A 19,852-nucleotide genomic window follows, 5' to 3' on the forward strand; every position below is an offset into this window, starting at 1 on the left:
ACAAATCTTCGCATGATGTAATCGCCGGTTGCTGTCCATCTCCTCTGTCTCGATCGGAAGACGAGAGTTGATGATAGACAAGAACATTCATAATGGTAATTTGATTGCATACTAGATAGTCCACAAATGAAACATTTGTATTGGTTGATCAGAAAGTAAATGGTATGGTCGTATGGACACTGTAAAAGAAGTGAGATAAATCTCACCATGTATATGCAATTATGCACTAAATTAACTTGTGGTTGAAACTGTTACAATTCTCTCAGGTCACAAGAATAGGAAGGTGAGGGCAAACTAAGCGAGCAGAAGGGCATCGATGTTCCGTTTTCCTTCTGGACCCTTTGTGTACCATGACGAGACATAATCTCCATAGATAACTTCCTGGTAGAGGGGAGGAGTGGATTGACTGATAAGCTCTGAAGCAGGGGATATTTTCATTGTCTTGGCGGGATCATGAAATGTAGCCACTGAGAGACGCGGGCGATTGGAGTTGGTTATGGCTCTATGCTGAGAACTTTTGTACTTTCCATTGGTCATGATCTGCAGATAGTAGACATGGTAATCCACGGTTAGATAATAAACAAAATGATCTCAATCAGTCTTGAAATACTACATGTGAGCTACAAAACAATCAGAATCCTGTGAAGTTCATGTTGATCCTCCAGTTGTCAGCTTAGGGCGAAAAGGAACTAATTAATAACTTAACCACTGCCTTCATAGGTCGGATTTGAGTACTGTGACAGAACCAAATCCAGCACTGAATGTCAGGTTCATAGAGTTGGATTAATAAAAAAGGCTTCTCCGCATGTCATACTGACTCGGCTCTAAATTGAAGCTTAATCATTAGGACAAAGCAGAAAGGACAATGATTAAGCCTCAACATGTTAACTTGGACCCAAAATTAGATATTCCTAACCAAACCATATGAAAACAAAGACAAAAAGAGAAAAAAGGAGTAAAACAGAGGAATGATGTCATGACAATAGCTACAAATAGTGGTTATTAGCGGCATCAAACAAGTGGCAATTTAGCTTGATTCTCAAGACAAAATTCTTTGAGAAATTAAGGTTTAAACGTTAGCAAAAATGTAATAGCAACAATATCTAATCCAATGTAACTTCATAAATGTTGACAGACTTCACAACATGTGAATTGTTTAGTGTGCTAGGCTAACTGCAACTATAAGCACTAAACTAAGGGATAGTAGGTCTGTTAGGGTCAGGTTACACTGTTAAGCAGCTGTGGACCTAGACCATATTACCTATAATTCTCAAATCAATAATCCGACTTGACCATAAATCAACAAACCCAATACAGAGTGCACAAAATTGAATGGATCAGCCTGTCCCTCAGGTCCCTAAAACCAACTATCAATTACCTAGTGATATAGTAATTATATAGCTAACACAATTGGTCATAACAAATAAGAGTAAAGAAACATGAGGTTACTAGGTCAGCTTGTCCTCAGGTCCCTAAAACCAACCATCAATTACCTAGTTTTATAGCATAACCAAATTGGTCATTACAAATAACTGAATAAGAGTAAGGAAACATGAGGTTACGAAGTCAGCTTGTCCAAAGGTCCTAAAACCAACTATCTAATACCTAGTTAAATAGCATACCCCATTTGGTCATAGCATAAAAAAAAAGAGTAAAATCCTTAAACAGATTAACATATTACTACCACTTCAAATTCAGTCATGAACTCATGATCAAAACCTATAAGCAAAAGAATACCACGGAATATACTCATCGGTCAATACAATCCATTGAAGAGTCACCATGATTCAAGCATTCTTTAATCATCCCAATCAACATGGTAGTTAGACTGCATATATAATCAATAACAATTTCCACTCCCTCAAATCCTGCCAAACCCTCATTATTATCATTAAAACAAATGAAAAGCACACAACACAAGGTACTTCACTCTGCTTACTATATTAACCAGAATCTTCAAAGATTTGAATAGAATCATTCAGGTGATAACAAATAAAAGTTGATTATGGCAGTTTTTGACAATTCTATAATAAACTTGGAGTAGAGCTACCCTCCCCACTTCTATTCTTTAATTTTCCAATTTCCACTCTAAATATAAACCATTCTCTTCCTCATTCGTGAACAATAAATTCAACCTTTTCATATAAGAACTTGCTTTAACCAACAGGGTAGTTCATACAAAGACTATAGCCTAATTATTTAGAATGATATTAGAAAAATGAAGTTACCTCAGTTTGGTCAGCTAGAAGAACAACAATGGCATCACCGCCCAAAGGGTTCACAGGCACCCACTCATTCTCTTTGAGCACCTCAAGCCCAAACAACCTCGTCTTGGACCAGCAGCGTGATCGCCCCAAAGTCCGAATGGGCCTGCAGGCCCAACGTCAGCTCCTGCTGAGGACACGGCGGGTAATAACTAATCGTTATGTTTTGGTAAAACTCCCCAACCGCCTCCTCTAAACGCCGCGTTTTAAGCCCTAAACTCTCGGAGATCAGCCCCAGCAGCTCCCTCGCCAGCGCCGCGATTCTATCGCCGTACTCCGCAACCACCCGGCGGGAAGTCCGGCCAGCGCGTGTGGTCGCGGCGCGTGAGGGGGAGTGTGGTGGTCGAAGTAGTCTCTCCAATCCAGAACGGTGTCGTCCTTCTCCAGCATGCGGCTGCCGCAGCCCTCCGACGCGGCGGAGGTGGGATCGCAGGCGTAGCGGAGCTTGGACTGGACGGGGGAGTCGTGGAAGAAGGTGAGGCCCACTCGCTTGATGTCGCGGAGGAGAGAGGCGGGGACGCCGTGGTCGGTGACGTGGAAGGCGCCCCAGTGGAGGCAGGCTTGGGCGATGGAGGAGCGGACGGAGTCGCGTCGGGTCGGGTCGAGTCCGAAGAGGGAGATGGAGGGGACGGTGGAGGAAGAGGGAGGGTGGTTGGGTCGGTTGTGGGGAAGTTGAATGTACTGCGGTGGAACTTGGGTGAGTCCGGCCTGGGCCAGGCTTTGGACTCGGGTGGGCTCCGACGCGACTTCCATTTTTCGTCGAATTCGAGTGTAACAGTGAGCCACAGACACGATGATACCGATCTTTGTATATCTCTACTGCTATAAATCGATCTGGCTTCATCGAATGGTGAACTTTTCAGATACGCTCGTCTGTCATTCTCACAAAAAATAAAAACCAGGACTATAATGGTAAAAACAGAAAGAAATTATATTATGTATATGTGTGGGTGCGGTTTCTAGTAGTCTGTAAACTTATGGAAAGAAAAGTAAATTATCAAAGCAGATGTCAAACGTAAAAAGTTATAGTTTTTTGTTTTGCTGATATAAAATAATTAGAAAATACTTAACAATGAAATTACCGTAGAAGACTAGAAGTGAATCATTGAACTGATTGAAGCTCTGAAGTTCGCTCATTTCTAGTGTGTTGTGGAAGGTTGTCGTATTGGTATCAACTGATTTAGTCCATTTTTATGCTTTGAATAAATTTTACTAGGTCGATGGCATATGAATCTAGAGAGTCGGTTTAGTGGTTTTTTTTTCCCTATTATGATTTTGAAGTGCAATATGTTTCTCTGTAATAATTTGAATCAAGGATAATAGTTATTTATTTTGTGTGCGTGAATTTATCAATAAAATACAACATTTTAATGTTTTGAATAAATTACGCACTACGATTAAATCTGTTAAAATTTGCAAAAACATAACATAAAACTAAATATACACTAACTAGGGCTCTCAGATCATAGCAGGTCATGCATGAATTATTAACTGTAAATTAACCTACTGATAGTGCCACTTTGTTTACTTCCGCACAATAAGACGCCATTGTTTATTTATGTCGTCATCTTATCATTCATTCTCTTTTATAGTTTTACATACCACGATCAAATCATAAGGTTTTAGGCTTCTCTGGAAAAAAAAATCTTTCATATGGTAAAGGAAATAATTTTAAGAAAAAAAAGAGAGATAACATTTTTATAAGAGAGAGGAGAGGCGGGAAGAAGCAGAATTTTAACGTTGACTCTCCTTGTACAGCCAACAGTAAAAATCCCACCGTATTGATAAAATCTGGGAATGGATAATACAATGGGACGTCAAAGTCTCTCTTGCTTGTTTTTGACTGGGCGCCTTATCATTCTTCCTCTCTCTCGCTCTCTAAGCTAATGTGACAGAGCCAACTCCAAAACCCTAAATCCACCACAATGCCACCGCCGGCCACCCTCTCATCTTCCTCCTCCTTCACCCTCCTCTCCCCACCTCCCTCCCCCTCCCCAAAACTCCCCTCCTTCCTCCTCCCCAAATCCCACTCCTTTTTCCACTCCCCCACGCGCTCCACGCGCCTCCGCCGCTCTTTCACTCCCCGATGCGCCGTCATCGAGAAGGAGTCGCCGGAGACCGAAAAGCCCGAGACTTTCCTCCGCGAGTCCTCGTCCCCGACCTCCGTCCGCTCGCGCTTCGAGAAGATGATTAGGGAGGCGCAGGACACCGTCTGCGCGGCCATCGCCGCCGCCGACGGCGTTGGGACTTTCAAGGAGGACGTGTGGTCCAGGCCCGGAGGCGGAGGCGGGATCAGTAGAGTGCTGCAGGACGGCGCCGTTTGGGAGAAGGCTGGAGTCAATGTGTCTGTTGTCTATGGAGTCATGCCTCCTGAAGCTTATAGGGCTGCCAAAGGCGCCGCTACTGATCACAAACCCGGCCCGGTTCCGTTCTTCGCCGCCGGAATTAGCTCGGTAGTTACTTCATTTTTGAGAAATGCTGCATATTTTTGGCTGTTAGTTTTGGTTTAATTGGAATGTGGTTATGATTGTTTACAGGTTTTGCATCCGAAGAACCCGTTTGCGCCGACTTTGCATTTCAATTATCGGTACTTCGAGACTGATGCTCCACCAGGTATGATCATGAAGGTTGTTGACCAAGTATATAATCCAGTTGTATCCTTGTATGTCCTAATTGTTAATGTTAGAATGAGTACTGATGAGAAGGAATGTTGTGCTTACTCACTTGGAATATGCTAGAAGAAAAGGAGAAATGTTCAGATTCTAGTTACTTTGTTTACATGGTTGGTTGACATTGAACATTGTCACAGTTGTATGTATTTGAAGTTGTAACTAGTAACTAATGATAGTTATACTAGCAGTTGATACATACGAAACAATGGTTAAGATTACTATGGTAATTACATGTTTCGTGAAGACAAAGCATACGTTTGCTCTTGTTCCATTCTGAAATTTTGCGTCAGTTGTATATGTACCTAATATATAAAAGGAAAGATATTCGACTCTGCTAAAGTTTCACCTTGTGCAGATGCTCCTGGAGCACCTAGGCAATGGTGGTTTGGAGGTGGAACAGACTTGACTCCTGCTTATATTTTTGAGGAGGATGTTAAACATTTTCATTCAGTATGTATTCCAAAAACAGAGCTTGCTCTTGATGTTTTGTGCTTATAGCTCCACTTCTTAATCTTACAAAAATGTTATGGCTTTAACTTACTGTTGAGTGATATTGGCCTTCTGTAGGTTCAGAAAAATGCGTGTGACAAATTTGATCCTTCCTTCTATCCTCGGTTCAAGAAATGGTGTGATGATTATTTCTATATCAAGGTATTCTGATTAAACCTTGCACTATTATTGGTCTAATATGGTATAATTGATGCACGCATAGTAAAATTAAATGATAATATCTGTTTAATGTCTTGGAACTACTAAACATGTATATAGCTGCCAAACAACAGATGATCACCTTTGGGTACTCCTTATTGGCAAACTTTATGGTATCATAAATTGGTCTGCTGAACTTTGGTCCATAGTGCAATTGCTTGAATTGTGATTCTGTGATTAAGTCCTGTCAAACCAGTGAGGTTTACCCTTTAAGAATTTCCTTATAGACACAGAAACATACATACTGAAACTAGGAATATATTGTCTGTTTGATGTGTTACATTTGATGCTAACATCTTCATCTTTATGGTGCTTTTGTAAAATTTGAACAAACAAGATAGAGTGGGATATGCATTTCCTCGGATAGTTTTTAGGTGAGCTAACTCATCAGTGGGGTTACTGGGGTAACTTGAATATGTACCAATATGCATCCGTTACACTAAAAATGTTGCCTTGTTTTCTATTGTGATGGAATGGATCCGTTAAGTACTTGTGCACTTGAGATTGCTTAAATTAAGATGCCAGACTTTTCTGATGACGTATTGTTTTATGCTTGATGATCAATTAATCATATCTGTATGCAGCATCGTGATGAGAGAAGAGGGCTTGGGGGAATATTTTTTGATGATCTAAATGACTACGATCAGGAGATGCTTCTTTCTTTTGCCACTGGTAAATAGTTTCAAGCATAGAATGTTCTTTCTTTTTCGATTTCTTCAGTAACTATTTCATTATTATAGTTGACCATTTCATACCTTTCCGTAAATTGCAGAATGTGCAAACTCTGTGGTCCCTGCCTACGTACCAATTATAGAGAAAAGGAAGGATACACCATTTACAGAGGACCATAAGGCATGGCAGCAATTGCGAAGAGGGCGTTATGTGGAATTTAATTTGGTAAGAAATCTAGTCTTGAAGATGTTGATAAAAAATTCATATCATCAATAATTTTGTATATGAGGTCCCACTGAGTTTTTTTTCTTGTATACAAAAGGTTTATGATCGTGGAACGACTTTTGGACTAAAAACAGGAGGTCGAATTGAGAGTATTCTTGTCTCTCTTCCACTGACTGCTCGGTGGGAATACGACCATGTAAGCTTCCAGGATTTCTCTGTATGATACTCTATTTCCAGTAGTACTGAAACAATTTGAAGTTTTCACTTATTATTGACCGGAGAAAATCCTGTTTGGCATGCAGAAACCGGAAGAGGGAAGCGAAGAATGGAAACTATTAGATGCTTGCATCAACCCAAAAGAATGGGTTTAATGTTCTGATGTCTATTTTGTTTCATTGTGAGATTTCTACTTCATTTATCACTTTCCATCCCACATTTTTCTTCTTCTTTTGGTTTCTCAATTAGTTGAGGATTAGAAGTTCATCAAAAGTAGTGTAATACATGTACAAGGTGATGTAAGTTTTGAATAATGTCAGAAATGCCATTTTCTTAAGACTTGAGCTGTAATTGCATAAATCTCGAGATTGGTTAACATCTGCTAACTTCTTGCGGAGAAATCAAGAGCAACAAAACATTTCCACTCGATCCATATTCCACCTTGTTGATTTATACATGTGGATACTATTGATTATCTACCTAGATTGATTTTACTACATTCCTCTGACAGTTTTAAAGGTGGATTTTTTCTTATATGATCCTCCATATGAACAAATTTTTCTTGAATTCCCAAGAAGTCAAGAACATCAAGAAAACACATTGAAAAGGAAAATTGGACCACAGGAAAACTTCAAGGAAGAACATAGTAGGCACAACTTAACTTTATCATAATCATAAATTGCTATATTCGAATCTCTTGTCCACGGGACAAAATGGAACTAAATCGATGACAAAAGATTGGTCTTTCAGATGTTTCAGCCATCAAATTCTGGTGAGACTAATGTTTGTAAGTACACAACTGCTTCTGCATGTGTGGCTGGAGACTGAATTCGAACTTCTGCATATGGGGGAGACTGAATTCGAAAAACAGTCCTACATTTGTTTACTTTGGGATTATATATCACGAACTCCTTTCCATCCGAAATCATCAAAACTTCACCAGTCTCTATGATTTGCACTGGCCTTAGAGACATCATGTAAGGAATTTTATCGGTTGGAATGTTCAGTAGCTTAGTCCAAGGTTTATTGATCCCATATTCATCCACCATCCATATTGTCATCGGCATACTTCTCACACTAATGGTGTAAGTGTAATAGCAAAGCACCCTAAAGCTAGGATACGATTCTAGTAGAGTTATACTTTGATATATCTAGCCAATGCAGTGCCCCCATTCACAAAGCACCCTTGCCCGCTCAAATTAACAAACTCGGAGTCTTCTTCAAGAAACCTCCATGAACCTTTTATAAGGGAATATATAGCAATTTTGGTTTTTTTAGCCACAGTAGTGCGATCTTTCAATAGAAGCTTGTAATCTTCAGAGGTGGAATCATAACCGAATCCATGTAACCTTATTGAACCCATGGGATGTTTCGGTACTTTCTTGCTCACTCTAGTACTAGGATTTCATATATAAATATCATCATAGCCATTGCAAGAACCAAGCAGACTCATAGCCCGGTCTGGAACATCCTCTGCGCGCAAAAACATCTTGCTGACGAGTATGATCACGATAGTCCCGACCTTGGAGATCTACGATTCTGGGACAAGTATATATACAAGGGATTCAAGTATATATACCTGTGACTGCATGTGCGAGGTGCTTCTTAACAAAATAAGGTTCTGAGATTAAAGCACGCCATGACTTGCAGAAAGTTCGAAATCGTAACAAGGATTCAACCGGGTGACAGTATCTCATCTATGATAACGTTGATATCTTTGCTGTGGTTGTCATAACGAGGCAAGGAAACAGTAGCTGCTGCCGGACGAGGCCCTCTGCCATGTTATATAATGGTGATGCGAGCTAGCTCAGTTGCTTGATTTGTAAAGCAACCGTATATGTGATTTTAGCAGTCAGGATTGGAGGACTTATTTATATTCCAACAAACCTACTCAAAGTCTTGTACAAAAAGGAACAGGAGTACGTACGGCCGTACGCGTGTTACGATATCGAGATGCAAGTGGCCATTTTTTTTTCTGATCAGATATACAGGTATTCGAGGGAATATCCTAGAAACAGAAACCATTTATGATTTGGAAATCCAATCGGCTCACTGTTTGTGTAGGTAACCCTAGCCTAGTTTTCAGTTCTATAAAATGGGACCAAATGCGTACGGTATCTTCATAGCCAAAAACCTCACGATCATTCTGTCCCCAAACTGAAGCTAGCGATAGTCAGTAACTGTTTCTATAAATCCATCGTTGAACTTTAGTTGTTCGTCATCATCTATCTCTTCTTTCCTGAAACAATCCTTTCCAAAACCAAGAATCATGCAGCAAGCGTTTTCAATGGAGAGCAGAGGAAACCAACTTCCTGGTGAGAGGTTTTGCCCCATGGAGGACGAGCTAATTCTCTTCTACCTCAAGCCGATGTTAAGTGGAGAGAGAGTGCCGGGCAGAAACAAAGTGGTGTTCGATTGCGATCTTTACGGTCATCAAGAACCTTGGGAGATATGGGAGGCCTACAAGTCCAAAAGACCAAACGACTTGAGGCTCAACAAGGATCTCTACTTCTTCACCCAACACAAGAAGATGAGTTCCACAGATAAACGCATACGCCGAACCGTTGGAAGCGGCACCTGGCATGGGAACATCGGCAAGCCAGTGAAATCTCTTGAGACTGGTCACGTGGTTGGTTCAAAGAAAGTATTTAGCTATGAGAATAAAGCATCTGTGCACCACGGTTGTTGGATCTTGTATGAGTTCTACCTTGATCGATCCCTCAGAGACAAGAAACAGAAGGTGGACGACTATGTTCTTTGTTTGCTACGAAAGAATGGTGATCCCAAATCCAAGATCCAAAAGAAGAGAAAGCTACTTGAAGAAGAAGAGGTTCTTGAAAGCACCTACACCTGTGACGATGGGGAGCACTCGAATACGGAGCAAGAAGAGTTTCTTGGGCCACAAGCAAAGCGACGAGAAACCATGTCATCCGTTGATAGTACGCCAGTACCGCTACCAACGCCATCAGAAGAGGATGCGTTCTTAGCCCAACTAGAAGAGACACTGGAATGCTCCGAAGATGATCACTCTCCTTCATCAGAAGCTGAAGCACTCCAACGATTCGCTTTGGAGGTGCAACCAGACCCTTTTTTCGGTGACGATCATATGATGCAGCTAATGGGAGCTGAAGCCCTAGGGGAAGTCGTTCTGTATGGAGGGAACTGCAGTGACTCTATGCTGGGTGAAGTACACCGACGATTCGCTTCCGAGGTGCAACCATACCCTTTATTCGATGGTGACGATCATATGGTGCAGCAAATGGGAGCCCTAGGGGAAATCGATCTGTATGGAGGGAACTACAGTGACTCTATGATGATGGATGAAGCACTCCACCGATTCCCTTCAGAGGTGAAATCAGACCCTTTAATCGGTGATGATCATATGGTGCAGCAAATGGGAGCTGAAGCCCTAGGGGAAGTCGATCCGTATGGAGGAATCTGCAGTGACTCTATGCTGGATGAAATGCTCATGTCTTTCGCGGAAGAGCTAACGAATGATGGGCAGCCATTTGCCATGGAAGTACTGGGAGAGTGGAATGCTGGTTATTCAAATTTCGAGTACGCAGCAGTTTAGTTTATAGCTTTTCTCTTTTACATCGATCTCAAAGAGAATCGATTCATTCATGTAACTTCATGGGATTAAGGCATTAATTAAGTCCCCCCCCCCCCCCCCCCTAATTGTATTTTCAACTAATGTATGGGTGTGAGGGCCTAACCCCCCAGCTAGACTGGGTTCCAGCCCTCGTTAAAGAAATATGTCATCTCCTTTAGAGAAAATCATTGTACATTTTTCCTCATCTGCAATACACATTTTCAATATATGCATTAATTTGTCATGAAGAAAGTCTTAAGTGGTTGAGGGAAAATCGGGGAAGACAGCATGAACTAAGGTTTCAATGGACGACCAGTCCCAATATTTTATGTTAACTGCAATATATTGGTTATACTGTGAATTTCCCTTTCTTTCAGTTTTGATATTCTTCACCATTCAAATACAATATCTAACCAATATTCGCCTGATTATAGACATTCAATCTTTCATATTTTAGTATTCTTACATTTCATGAGATTTAGGAAAAGTTTAGAGGACGGTCTATGTGTAATGGACTAATGGTGTATGCTTCGTTATATAAGATACTGGTCGTGTAAGAAACATCAGAAGGTGAAATTTTATTGTTGCTGGAAAAAAGCTATAAAAATAAGAATTCTAAAAGCACCTGCAAGTTTGCAACCCGATCCAAAACTAGTTACCAGTCTCAATAACAATACATGTAGTTGCTGTGGTTTGCTTCTCATTATGGAACAGATGATGGCAGGTGTTAAACTCCAAGCCTCCACTAATTAGGACCAAGAAGAAAAAAGAAACAAAAATTTTATCTAGAATTCTAGCTAGCATCAGGGTAAGTAAATTAACCGCAATTAAACCCCACGATCCTCACAGTTGGTTTGCTCCCAAATCTGGCCCGAGGAGGAGGGATTGGTGAAATTAGTGGTGGCATTGTAGCGTGCTTGTCATCCTGAAATCGAGCATCCTGAATTAATGGGTTAGCAACTCTGCATGGTGGTGATCCATTGATATATGGATTTGGCGAGACTATTTCTTCTGTAAAGGAGCCTTTTCCGAGGAACATGTCGACATCTAGATGGCGAGGTTTGGGACAGACCATGGAGTCTCTTGTAACCATCTTCTTCTCTTTGTTTGCAAAGAGGGTGTTTCTTTGCTGTATCATGCAGTCATTCATATTTTGTAAGCAAGTTTTGAGTTCAGCTGCTTATCTCCTCTGTTGCGGGCAATATATATAATGCTCTTTCCTTAGATTCCTAGTTCAACCAGATAACATTATGTCCCAAGGAAAATAAACTTTGCTAATTATGTTTCCTAAAGAGATTCTTATTTTCTTAAATTCTCTCTTTCCTGGGGTTCTTTCCTTGCTGAACAGGGAAAACCAGAATATCGTAGGGCCGGTTCCCTTGTAAAGGGTGGACTCTTAGAAAATTAGCAGTAATGGTTATCATATTACATATTACATCCAAGGATGCTTTTTGTGACATCCTCAGTCTTAATAGACCAACTGTACAATGTGATTTTAAGAATCTGAGTCTAACATAAAGTAATGACTAATTAGCTGAAAACTGAGGATCCATGGTTCTCATCCAGCCATTCTTTGGAATTGCTTGATGATGATAACACTATTATGAAACATTTTCCACAACAGCGAGAAACTATGATTTATCAATATGGGTTAGGGAAAATTCTACAAGAATATCAATGTGGTTGATCATGGTGATAATCATGCACCTCGAAGTCCTGATACTGCAGGGATCCATCTTTCGTATAGTGAAGAAGGAAGTAGCAATTATCACAAAAGTAGCAGGGATTCTCTGGAGCCCATTTGTCATTGACAGTCATCTTTGTAGCTCTATATATCCTACACACTTTACATTTCTGTTCCTGTAGCTTCACTTGGAATAAGAGTATTGGATAAACTGCCCTGTTTTGTATATCCTCTGGATGAAGCAACCTCATATCTCTAATCACAATTGTGTGTCTGCAGTCACCCTGATCTCAAGTAAACAAACCCAAATCAATTAATAATATAGCCACATGGATAGAACATAAACACAAGTGGCTAAAAATTGTGGTATAAGAAAATAGGCATTAATCATTGTTCTGTCGTTGCCACCCGGTTAAAGATGCAATCAACCATGGTCAGTATTCTTAATGTCAGTAACTTTAGTATTATCCATTCTCAGACTGGTTATATTCATTATCTTATTACTGATGTCATTTCAAATGTTGGTTGGTCTACGACCTTTATTTTTGCTTCCCTTATTTATGCCTGCATTCCCCAAGGAACATAGGCAATGCAATAAACCAAACAATAGTAGTACAAGTAGGTAGCGTTGTATTTCCCAACAATCTAAAATTGTACATTTTTATACTGTTAGCTTCAAAGAATAAAATGTTAATATATTTCCAGTCTCTTGAACACTTCATGAGATCACCATAAGAGAGGGACAGTATATAGGGCATAAAAGACAAGCGGGTGTACCTGGTGACAGTAAAGATATCCAGCACCAACTTGAAACTTCAAGTCGCAAAACTGTGTCTTGTGCATGTCAGCAGCTTGGAAGCGAGGCAATTTTGAGCCAGTTATGTCGCCTACAACTGCTTTTTCCTTCTTTTGCATTTTTCCAGCTAAAATACACTCCCATTTTTTTAAAGCATCATCTCTGGAATTTCTAAGCCAATCAAATACAGATTCACTATAATCTATTGCAGAAGGATCCCTCAGATCATTGTAGAATGTATCCTACATACAATAAACAATTTATGAGGATTACATAGAAAGACCATCTTCATTTAGAATTAAACATCAATTGATTACAACTTCTTACTTCTATGAGGAAATATCCTGAACGATTGTGCTGGCCATCTTTTTCCATCACCTTGTCTGTTGAACAATATATCTTATCCCTCAACTCCGTCAAGGTTTGTTGTCCTAGGACCAAGAATTCTTGGGTCTGCAAGCAAAACTAGTATCAGAAACAACAGAGATTTGAACAGAAAATATGGGAAGAAAAAAATAGAGTGAATATCGTGAAATTGCTTCTTTTTTTTAAGTTTTACCCTACTATTTGAGATATCACAAGTTCTATATCATATGAGGATTTATCCGTTGTTTTTGAGGATTTACTCCAGTGAGCTTTCCCTTCAAATTACAGTCCATGATATTCCGAGTTAAGACGTTAAGAATGAAAGATCTTCAGCCAGCCAAAATTGAGCATGGATATTTTTTTGGAGTTAGTACAAGTTTGAATTCGATAAATTTGGGCAAGTCTATTTAATTTTTCTGTTAACAATCATATGCTATATAGTTGCATTTGAACACAGATACCCCAAAAAATATAACAGCAGCCAAAGAAAATGCAAGATTGTCCCAAAAAAAATTGCAAACAATTATCATCTTGACTAGTAAGATCCACTACTTGAAAGATATTGCTTCAGCAGGAAAACAGAAAAGATAAGATACCTTGACCCAGCTTCGCACATTATGATAAACCTCAATTGAAAGAGCAACTTCTGGATGGTGTACAGGCATGCAACCCTGAATGCTGGATAACTTTACCTGTGTTTCATCAGGCGGAAAAATTTAAAAAAGGATGGCCAACCATCTCAGGAGTCGGGTACACAAATCATATGCAACTTCATGTACATCAGAAACCAAAGAAATTGATAAAGGCCAAGCTGCCAAGGTTATATGTTCATCAAAATGACCAGACATTACAAGTCTGCATAAAATCTACCTAAGTCATTAAGCTGATATTCATCATTACATGTGCCCTAATTTCATAATTTTATCTTTTGATGTTTTTTCTGGTAATTTTTTTTATCTGTACAAGCTGTTGCCTTCTGCAAGGCAAACATATATCAGCTGCTCATAAAACAGTCAATGCCACTGTGTGATAAAATCTTCTGATTGTCATGAACGAAAAGGTCAACACCATCAGAAGTGAATGCACAGATTTGAAAACAATATGTTTCAACTTTCAAAAATGCATGCATTAAAAGACAGGCAAAAGTTGAAGCTTTCTTATAGTATAATGGTGAATATGGAATAGCAAACAGAGCTATTATCTATTCACACCTTAACTGCTGAACTGGCAGATCTGAGGGGTTTCATCCTTTCAACTTTCCCCGAGGATGCACTGGCACGGCCCTTAATTTTCACACTACGGCTGCATCACAATAAAGAAACAATAAGTTCAAATAAACAGATAGATGATTGAGAAAGTTCCGTAAATATTGAACTAACTTGAATGAATGCAGTGTCACCGCTGCTTTATCCTCATCCTGCTTTTCTTTAATTTTTTTGATGTACTCAACCTTCTTCTCAATTTGTGACCAAAAAGCCTTCTTCTCCCTATCATTTCTCTGGAATGTGAAATAGAATTAAACATAAGCAAGAATAATGGAATGAATAATGCCACAATAAAAATCCTAAGTTGCAAGACACATATTAGGGTATGTAATTGGAAAACATTTGGGAGTTTATATTTGCAAGTAAATTTTTGCTCAATATAGCTACGGTTCTTCTCAACTTTGTATTTTGAATAACAAAAACCAAAGCATGTACCACAGTGGACATAAGTATGGTGGCGGATAAGGAGGGTCTTGGGGAATTTGAGATATAGGTAGGGGAAATGAGTGGAGTGATAAATTTGTTTAGTGTGATGAACAAAAACTTATATGCAAATACAATTCCCAGATCACTTTTTCCCTTGCTAGCCAGATACACTTGCACTGATTTGGTTCACCACAAGATAAAACAGAGACACTACAGACCTACACAAAAAGTTTCAAAGCACTGTGAAGCCACAATTTGCAATGGACATATCCAAGTACAGACAGTTGAAAGTGAAGACGATAACGTCAGCTACACCTAAAACTTGGACAAAGGCATTAGCAGCATGGAGAAGTGAAAGATGTCTCACCTCAATAGCGTGACTATTTGCCTTCATACCTTTTCTTTTCCTTGATTTCCTTACACTAAGAGATGACGTGTCAGGATCATCCGATCTCCTGAATTGATGTAATTCCATTATTAATAGTAATACAATTGGAAATTCATATAACAGAAGCAAAGATTATATTTGTCTACAAAAGCTACATAAAACAGCTGCTAGAGCCAGGTAAATAGTGGGCTAAAATCAACGAATTTTTTCTACTGTTAAAAGTTAAAACCACCAAGGCAAAACAATCAATTGGAACCATTGTAATAATGATTGGGTACCAGGACATGATACACATAATGCAAATATATATAATTCGGACAGAGAACTCACTACCTATATTATCCTGCTATGATGAACAATGATATAAAATAAATGCCACGAGAAAAATTCCTCGCACAATTCGTCAAACATGTATTGATGTGACCCACCTTTCATTAGAGGGCTCTTCTGGAATAGACAAAAGATTTGGGGCATCTTCATCATCCTGCCATCACCAACAGCTTAGACTAGCATTTTAGCAGTAGACAAGGAGATACGAAAGATATAGTAAGAAATCTTACCTTAATAGCAAAATTATTGTCCTTCACTTCTTTTCCTTTGCATGACACAATACTTGATTTATAAGGATTATCTGCTGTCCTACATTTGATTCACAACTAAAATGATTAATAATATAATATTGAAATCATTTTTAAATCCACATGGTAGATTGAATGATTAAAGCAAATAGAGAATGCTTGTACAAAGTGGACCAGAGATTTATAACAGGACATATAATTGAATTAGGTAAATGCTGTCTAGAATTGTCGAGAGAAGTGGAAATTGACATTAACAAATACTCAAGGAAATCACTTTGCGCAAATGTCAGAATCATTATATACAATGACAAGGGAACAAATGTAAATAGATAACAATCTAGAACGATGTATACTAGGTAAACGTAATACGAGATACCCTGATGGCCCTGCAATGATAAAATTAGTAGAATATAGATATTTTGTTGAAACAAGTAATAATATGGCTAACCTTTCCTTGAAGGGCTTTTCTGATATTGGCAAAGCATTCAGAGCATCTTCATCGTCCTACAATTGCACATAACTTGCATATGCATCAATGGAACACAGAGAAGTAGAGGATCTTTCGTAACTCATAAGCATGACTATTTACCTTCAATATTCGTCTCCTTCTCCTTGAATACGTTTTATAATATTTTACATCTGATGTCTCAGGATTGTCGCTTCCCCTGAATATGGTGTATACAGAAGGCAGTCAACAGAGATGAAAGCATTTGAAACATTTGCAGACAATACAAGCAAAACAAGCATGTAGACAAAACTCAACATAGTGACTATAGCACTAAAAGACAGTTACAAGACATGCAAATTTCTATTTAACCCTACCAATTAAAACCACAAAATTTTTGATTCGAAGTGCAAGAAAAAGTTGAGGGTATGCTTTGAACAATTCTCATAATCACTGTTGAACAAGAGAACAAATGCAGAGAAATAGAAAAGGTGATGTGCAAGAATTCAGAAAACACATAATTGGTGTCATAGACTAATATGAACTTTGATGAATCTACAATGACACTAGGTACCATGTGTAGAAATTTTAAGGTAAAGCAAGTATTGATGTGACTTTACCTTTCATAAGAGGGTTCCTCTGGAATAGATGGAAGTTTGGAAGAATCTTCATTATCCTACAATCACCAACAAATTAATACTCACAGCTGACACAGTAATAATATAGAAATCTTACTTTTGTCTTAAGAGTATGATTATTACCTTCATTCCTTTTTTTCTTGATTGCTCATTACAAGTTTTATGATCTGATGTCTGAGGATCTTCTGCTATCCTGAATTGTTTATAAAAAAAATCAAATGATAGTAAGTATAAATGCATGTGAAATATAGAATATTAAACAAATAAAGGATACTTGTTCAAAGTAGAAACAGAAACTAAGGCTACTATAAGATACATGCAGCAGGCATGTAAAGACTGGTTTTCAATATATACAGAGTATCTCCACTATATTAATTTGAATTGGAAGAAAAAGAATAACAGAAAAATGGTCACTACCATGACAAAAAACAAATGCAAGAGTGACAGCATAGATAAATAATTGAAAAAAAGCATAAAAATCCATTAACCACATGAACCTAAAGTATTCCTAGGAAAATCGTTCAAACATAATGTATAGATCACTGTTACGAACTTCTTTCACAGTCAACATCTATTACAACAAGTTCCACTCGAGTTTCGTGCAGCTGAGGTCTTTGATGAACGCAAGTCTACTTCAATGCCCAATCAGCTGGTAAAGTAAAGACAAATATAAAAATTTGGGTTGAAGAATAGATACAACAGACCTTTCACCGGAGGGCTCCTCTGGAACAGAAGATGGATTGGAAACACATTCATCATCCTGCAATCAACCTGATCATAAAATTGCAAACAAAAGCATAGCAGAATTACTTCTCAACTATGTAGCACCGACACCGACACTGACACTACGACACCGACACGGCGCGACACCGCGACACGGCAAATCTAAAAAACATAGATCCTGACACGGCGTCGACACGGCAATTTATATAAAATTTAATATATTTATTAATGTATAAAAAAATATATAATACATGAAATAATGTCAAATTAAAGTTTCAAGTTCATTCCATTGCATAACAATTCAAAAATAAATAAATCTAAGAAAAGAAGAAAGGGAAAACAATAGGACTGAAACAAAATTTGGGTTTTTTTCTGTTTAATTTTCATTTTTCTATTTTTTATAATCTAAAATGATGACATGACATATCAGAATTATGATGTGGCGTGTCGGTCAAAGTGTCGGGAAAGTGTCAAAAAAATCAATATTGATGACACGCCACGTGGAGTGTCGGACACGGTGTCGGGAAGTGTCGGGCCGTGTCGGAGTGTCGGGAAGTGTCGGACACTTCGACACTCCAACCTTAGAAGTGTCGGTGCTACATAGCTTCTCAAAGCATCATATCTTATCTTATAAGGATGAACATGGCATTACCTTCAAGACTTCCTTAATAGCCATTTCCACCAACTCTTCGTCAGTCATGATCCTAAGCTCATCCACCCTACACACCACAACACTAAATCACTACGAAAACCCCGAAAACACACGCCAGTTTAAAACTCAAATTAAACACAAACTGCTCACGAGATATCTTCCTCGTCGAAAACCCGGGATGAACCTGAAGCCAATTCCACCTCCAAATCCTGAAAAGTTCAAACTTTTTATTTAAAATTGAGTCCTTCGGATTGAAAAGAAGAGCAATGTGGAAGAAAGTCAAGGGAAGCAGGAGACCTGAAGCTCTTGGAGGATTGAAGACAGGAAGAGAGGGACACTGGTGAGAGGGCCGGTGAGATTCTCAACGTAGAGGGGCCCACCTCTCGGCACGGAGAGCTCCTCCTCACCACCATCGCCGAAGATATGAGCGTCTTCGGCATAGTCTTCTTCCATCAATCAAAGATAAAGATTTGATTTTTGGTTGGAGAAATCGATTTTGAGGAGATACAAGAATAGGGTTTGTTTGGGAGGAGAGAGAGGAGTGTTGGGTTTTGGCGCTCAGCCGCAGGGAAAGCGTCTGCAAAAGTTTGGGTTTTTAACGGTGGAAATTGCCAGCTATATAATCTTCTGGATACGACATGTCGTCGGAAAAATATATCCTTTTTGAAATTTGAAGGATTTTGCTTTTTCTCTGAATCATTTTATAGGGTGACATACACAATATGTAAATCAAATTCATGATGAAGATGTCAGTTTTGTTTGAAATTAATTGGCTTAGATTTAAGTCATTTGTAATCTCACATTAGAAAAAAAAAATGAAGAGTCATCATTGGGTTATAAAGATTGATACCATACCCACTAATGCCTAAGCCTTTTGTGGAAAACCTTATACATCAACTTCACCATGTGGCTAAAGTGGAGGAAGTATCGTCATTATTAGACCCGTGTGTGTGGGATTGTTGGTCGCTTCCACACAACAATTGGTATCAAAGCTCGAGTTACGCCTGAGATTTGATGTCTCATACGATCGAATTTGGTGGAGCTCCCATTTGAATTGGGGTCACAAGATTTGGATTTGGATTGATGTTTGTGGTCGAGGTGGAGCTATTGGGATCGTGAGACAATTAGTGATGACTCGAATCCCAACAATGTGGAGATTGTTGGAAATTGATTGGTTTAGATTTGAGTCATTTGGAATCTCACATTGAAAAAGATGAAGAGTCATCATTGGGTTATAAAGATTCATACCACACACACTAATGCCGAGGCCTTTTGTGGAAAACCTCGTACCCGAACTTCACCGGGTGGCTAAAGTGGGGGGAGTCAAAAGTTGCAAGTAACTTTAAAAGAAACCTCTCAAAGAGAAATGCTACATGAGCAGTTGTTAGAGTTCCAAAAGCATATGTCCATAAACCACAAGCACATGACTACTCATGCCCTGGTCTACATAGACTTTGGAGACAATATTGAACCCTGCAAACCACACAATCTGCAGAAGGTGTATGGTTTGGACTCTTTGGATTAGTCACTCCCTCTTACTGC

At 39.0% G+C, this 19,852-nt stretch overlaps 3 protein-coding genes and 1 pseudogene across 3 annotated transcripts; 2 read left to right on the forward strand and 2 right to left on the reverse strand.

Annotated features, from left to right (window-relative positions):
• Positions 1-191: 191 nt before the first annotated feature.
• Positions 192-3,119, reverse strand: LOC126799801 (jasmonate-induced oxygenase 1-like; annotated as a pseudogene).
• Positions 3,120-4,101: 982 nt separating this feature from the next.
• LOC126799799 (oxygen-dependent coproporphyrinogen-III oxidase, chloroplastic) lies at positions 4,102-7,184 on the forward strand. Its single transcript, XM_050527061.1, has 8 exons — positions 4,102-4,717; positions 4,802-4,877; positions 5,292-5,386; positions 5,504-5,587; positions 6,229-6,316; positions 6,417-6,541; positions 6,639-6,737; positions 6,844-7,184. The coding sequence occupies exons 1-8, from the start codon at positions 4,190-4,192 to the stop codon at positions 6,910-6,912; spliced, it is 1,164 nt and encodes a 387-aa protein (XP_050383018.1). The 5' UTR covers positions 4,102-4,189; the 3' UTR covers positions 6,913-7,184.
• Positions 7,185-9,026: 1,842 nt separating this feature from the next.
• LOC126797247 (NAC domain-containing protein 2-like) lies at positions 9,027-10,331 on the forward strand. The gene has a single exon (XM_050523906.1). It carries the CDS (start codon positions 9,027-9,029, stop codon positions 10,329-10,331), a length of 1,305 nt encoding a protein of 434 aa, XP_050379863.1.
• A 1,406-nt stretch (positions 10,332-11,737) lies between these two features.
• Positions 11,738-18,843, reverse strand: LOC126799795 (snRNA-activating protein complex subunit-like). Its single transcript, XM_050527058.1, has 17 exons — positions 18,608-18,843; positions 18,461-18,519; positions 18,311-18,377; positions 17,640-17,695; positions 17,059-17,128; positions 16,918-16,973; positions 16,442-16,517; positions 16,301-16,356; positions 15,835-15,913; positions 15,703-15,758; positions 15,254-15,341; positions 14,575-14,693; positions 14,407-14,497; positions 13,792-13,887; positions 13,157-13,282; positions 12,811-13,071; positions 11,738-12,317 (listed from the first exon to the last, which is right to left on the reverse strand). Exons 1-17 carry the CDS (start codon positions 18,761-18,763, stop codon positions 12,024-12,026), a joined length of 1,806 nt encoding a protein of 601 aa, XP_050383015.1. The 5' UTR covers positions 18,764-18,843; the 3' UTR covers positions 11,738-12,023.
• Positions 18,844-19,852: the final 1,009 nt, after the last annotated feature.

This window comes from Argentina anserina, chromosome 6 (assembly GCF_933775445.1).
Source record: "Argentina anserina chromosome 6, drPotAnse1.1, whole genome shotgun sequence".
Taxonomy (NCBI): Eukaryota; Viridiplantae; Streptophyta; class Magnoliopsida; order Rosales; family Rosaceae; genus Argentina; species Argentina anserina.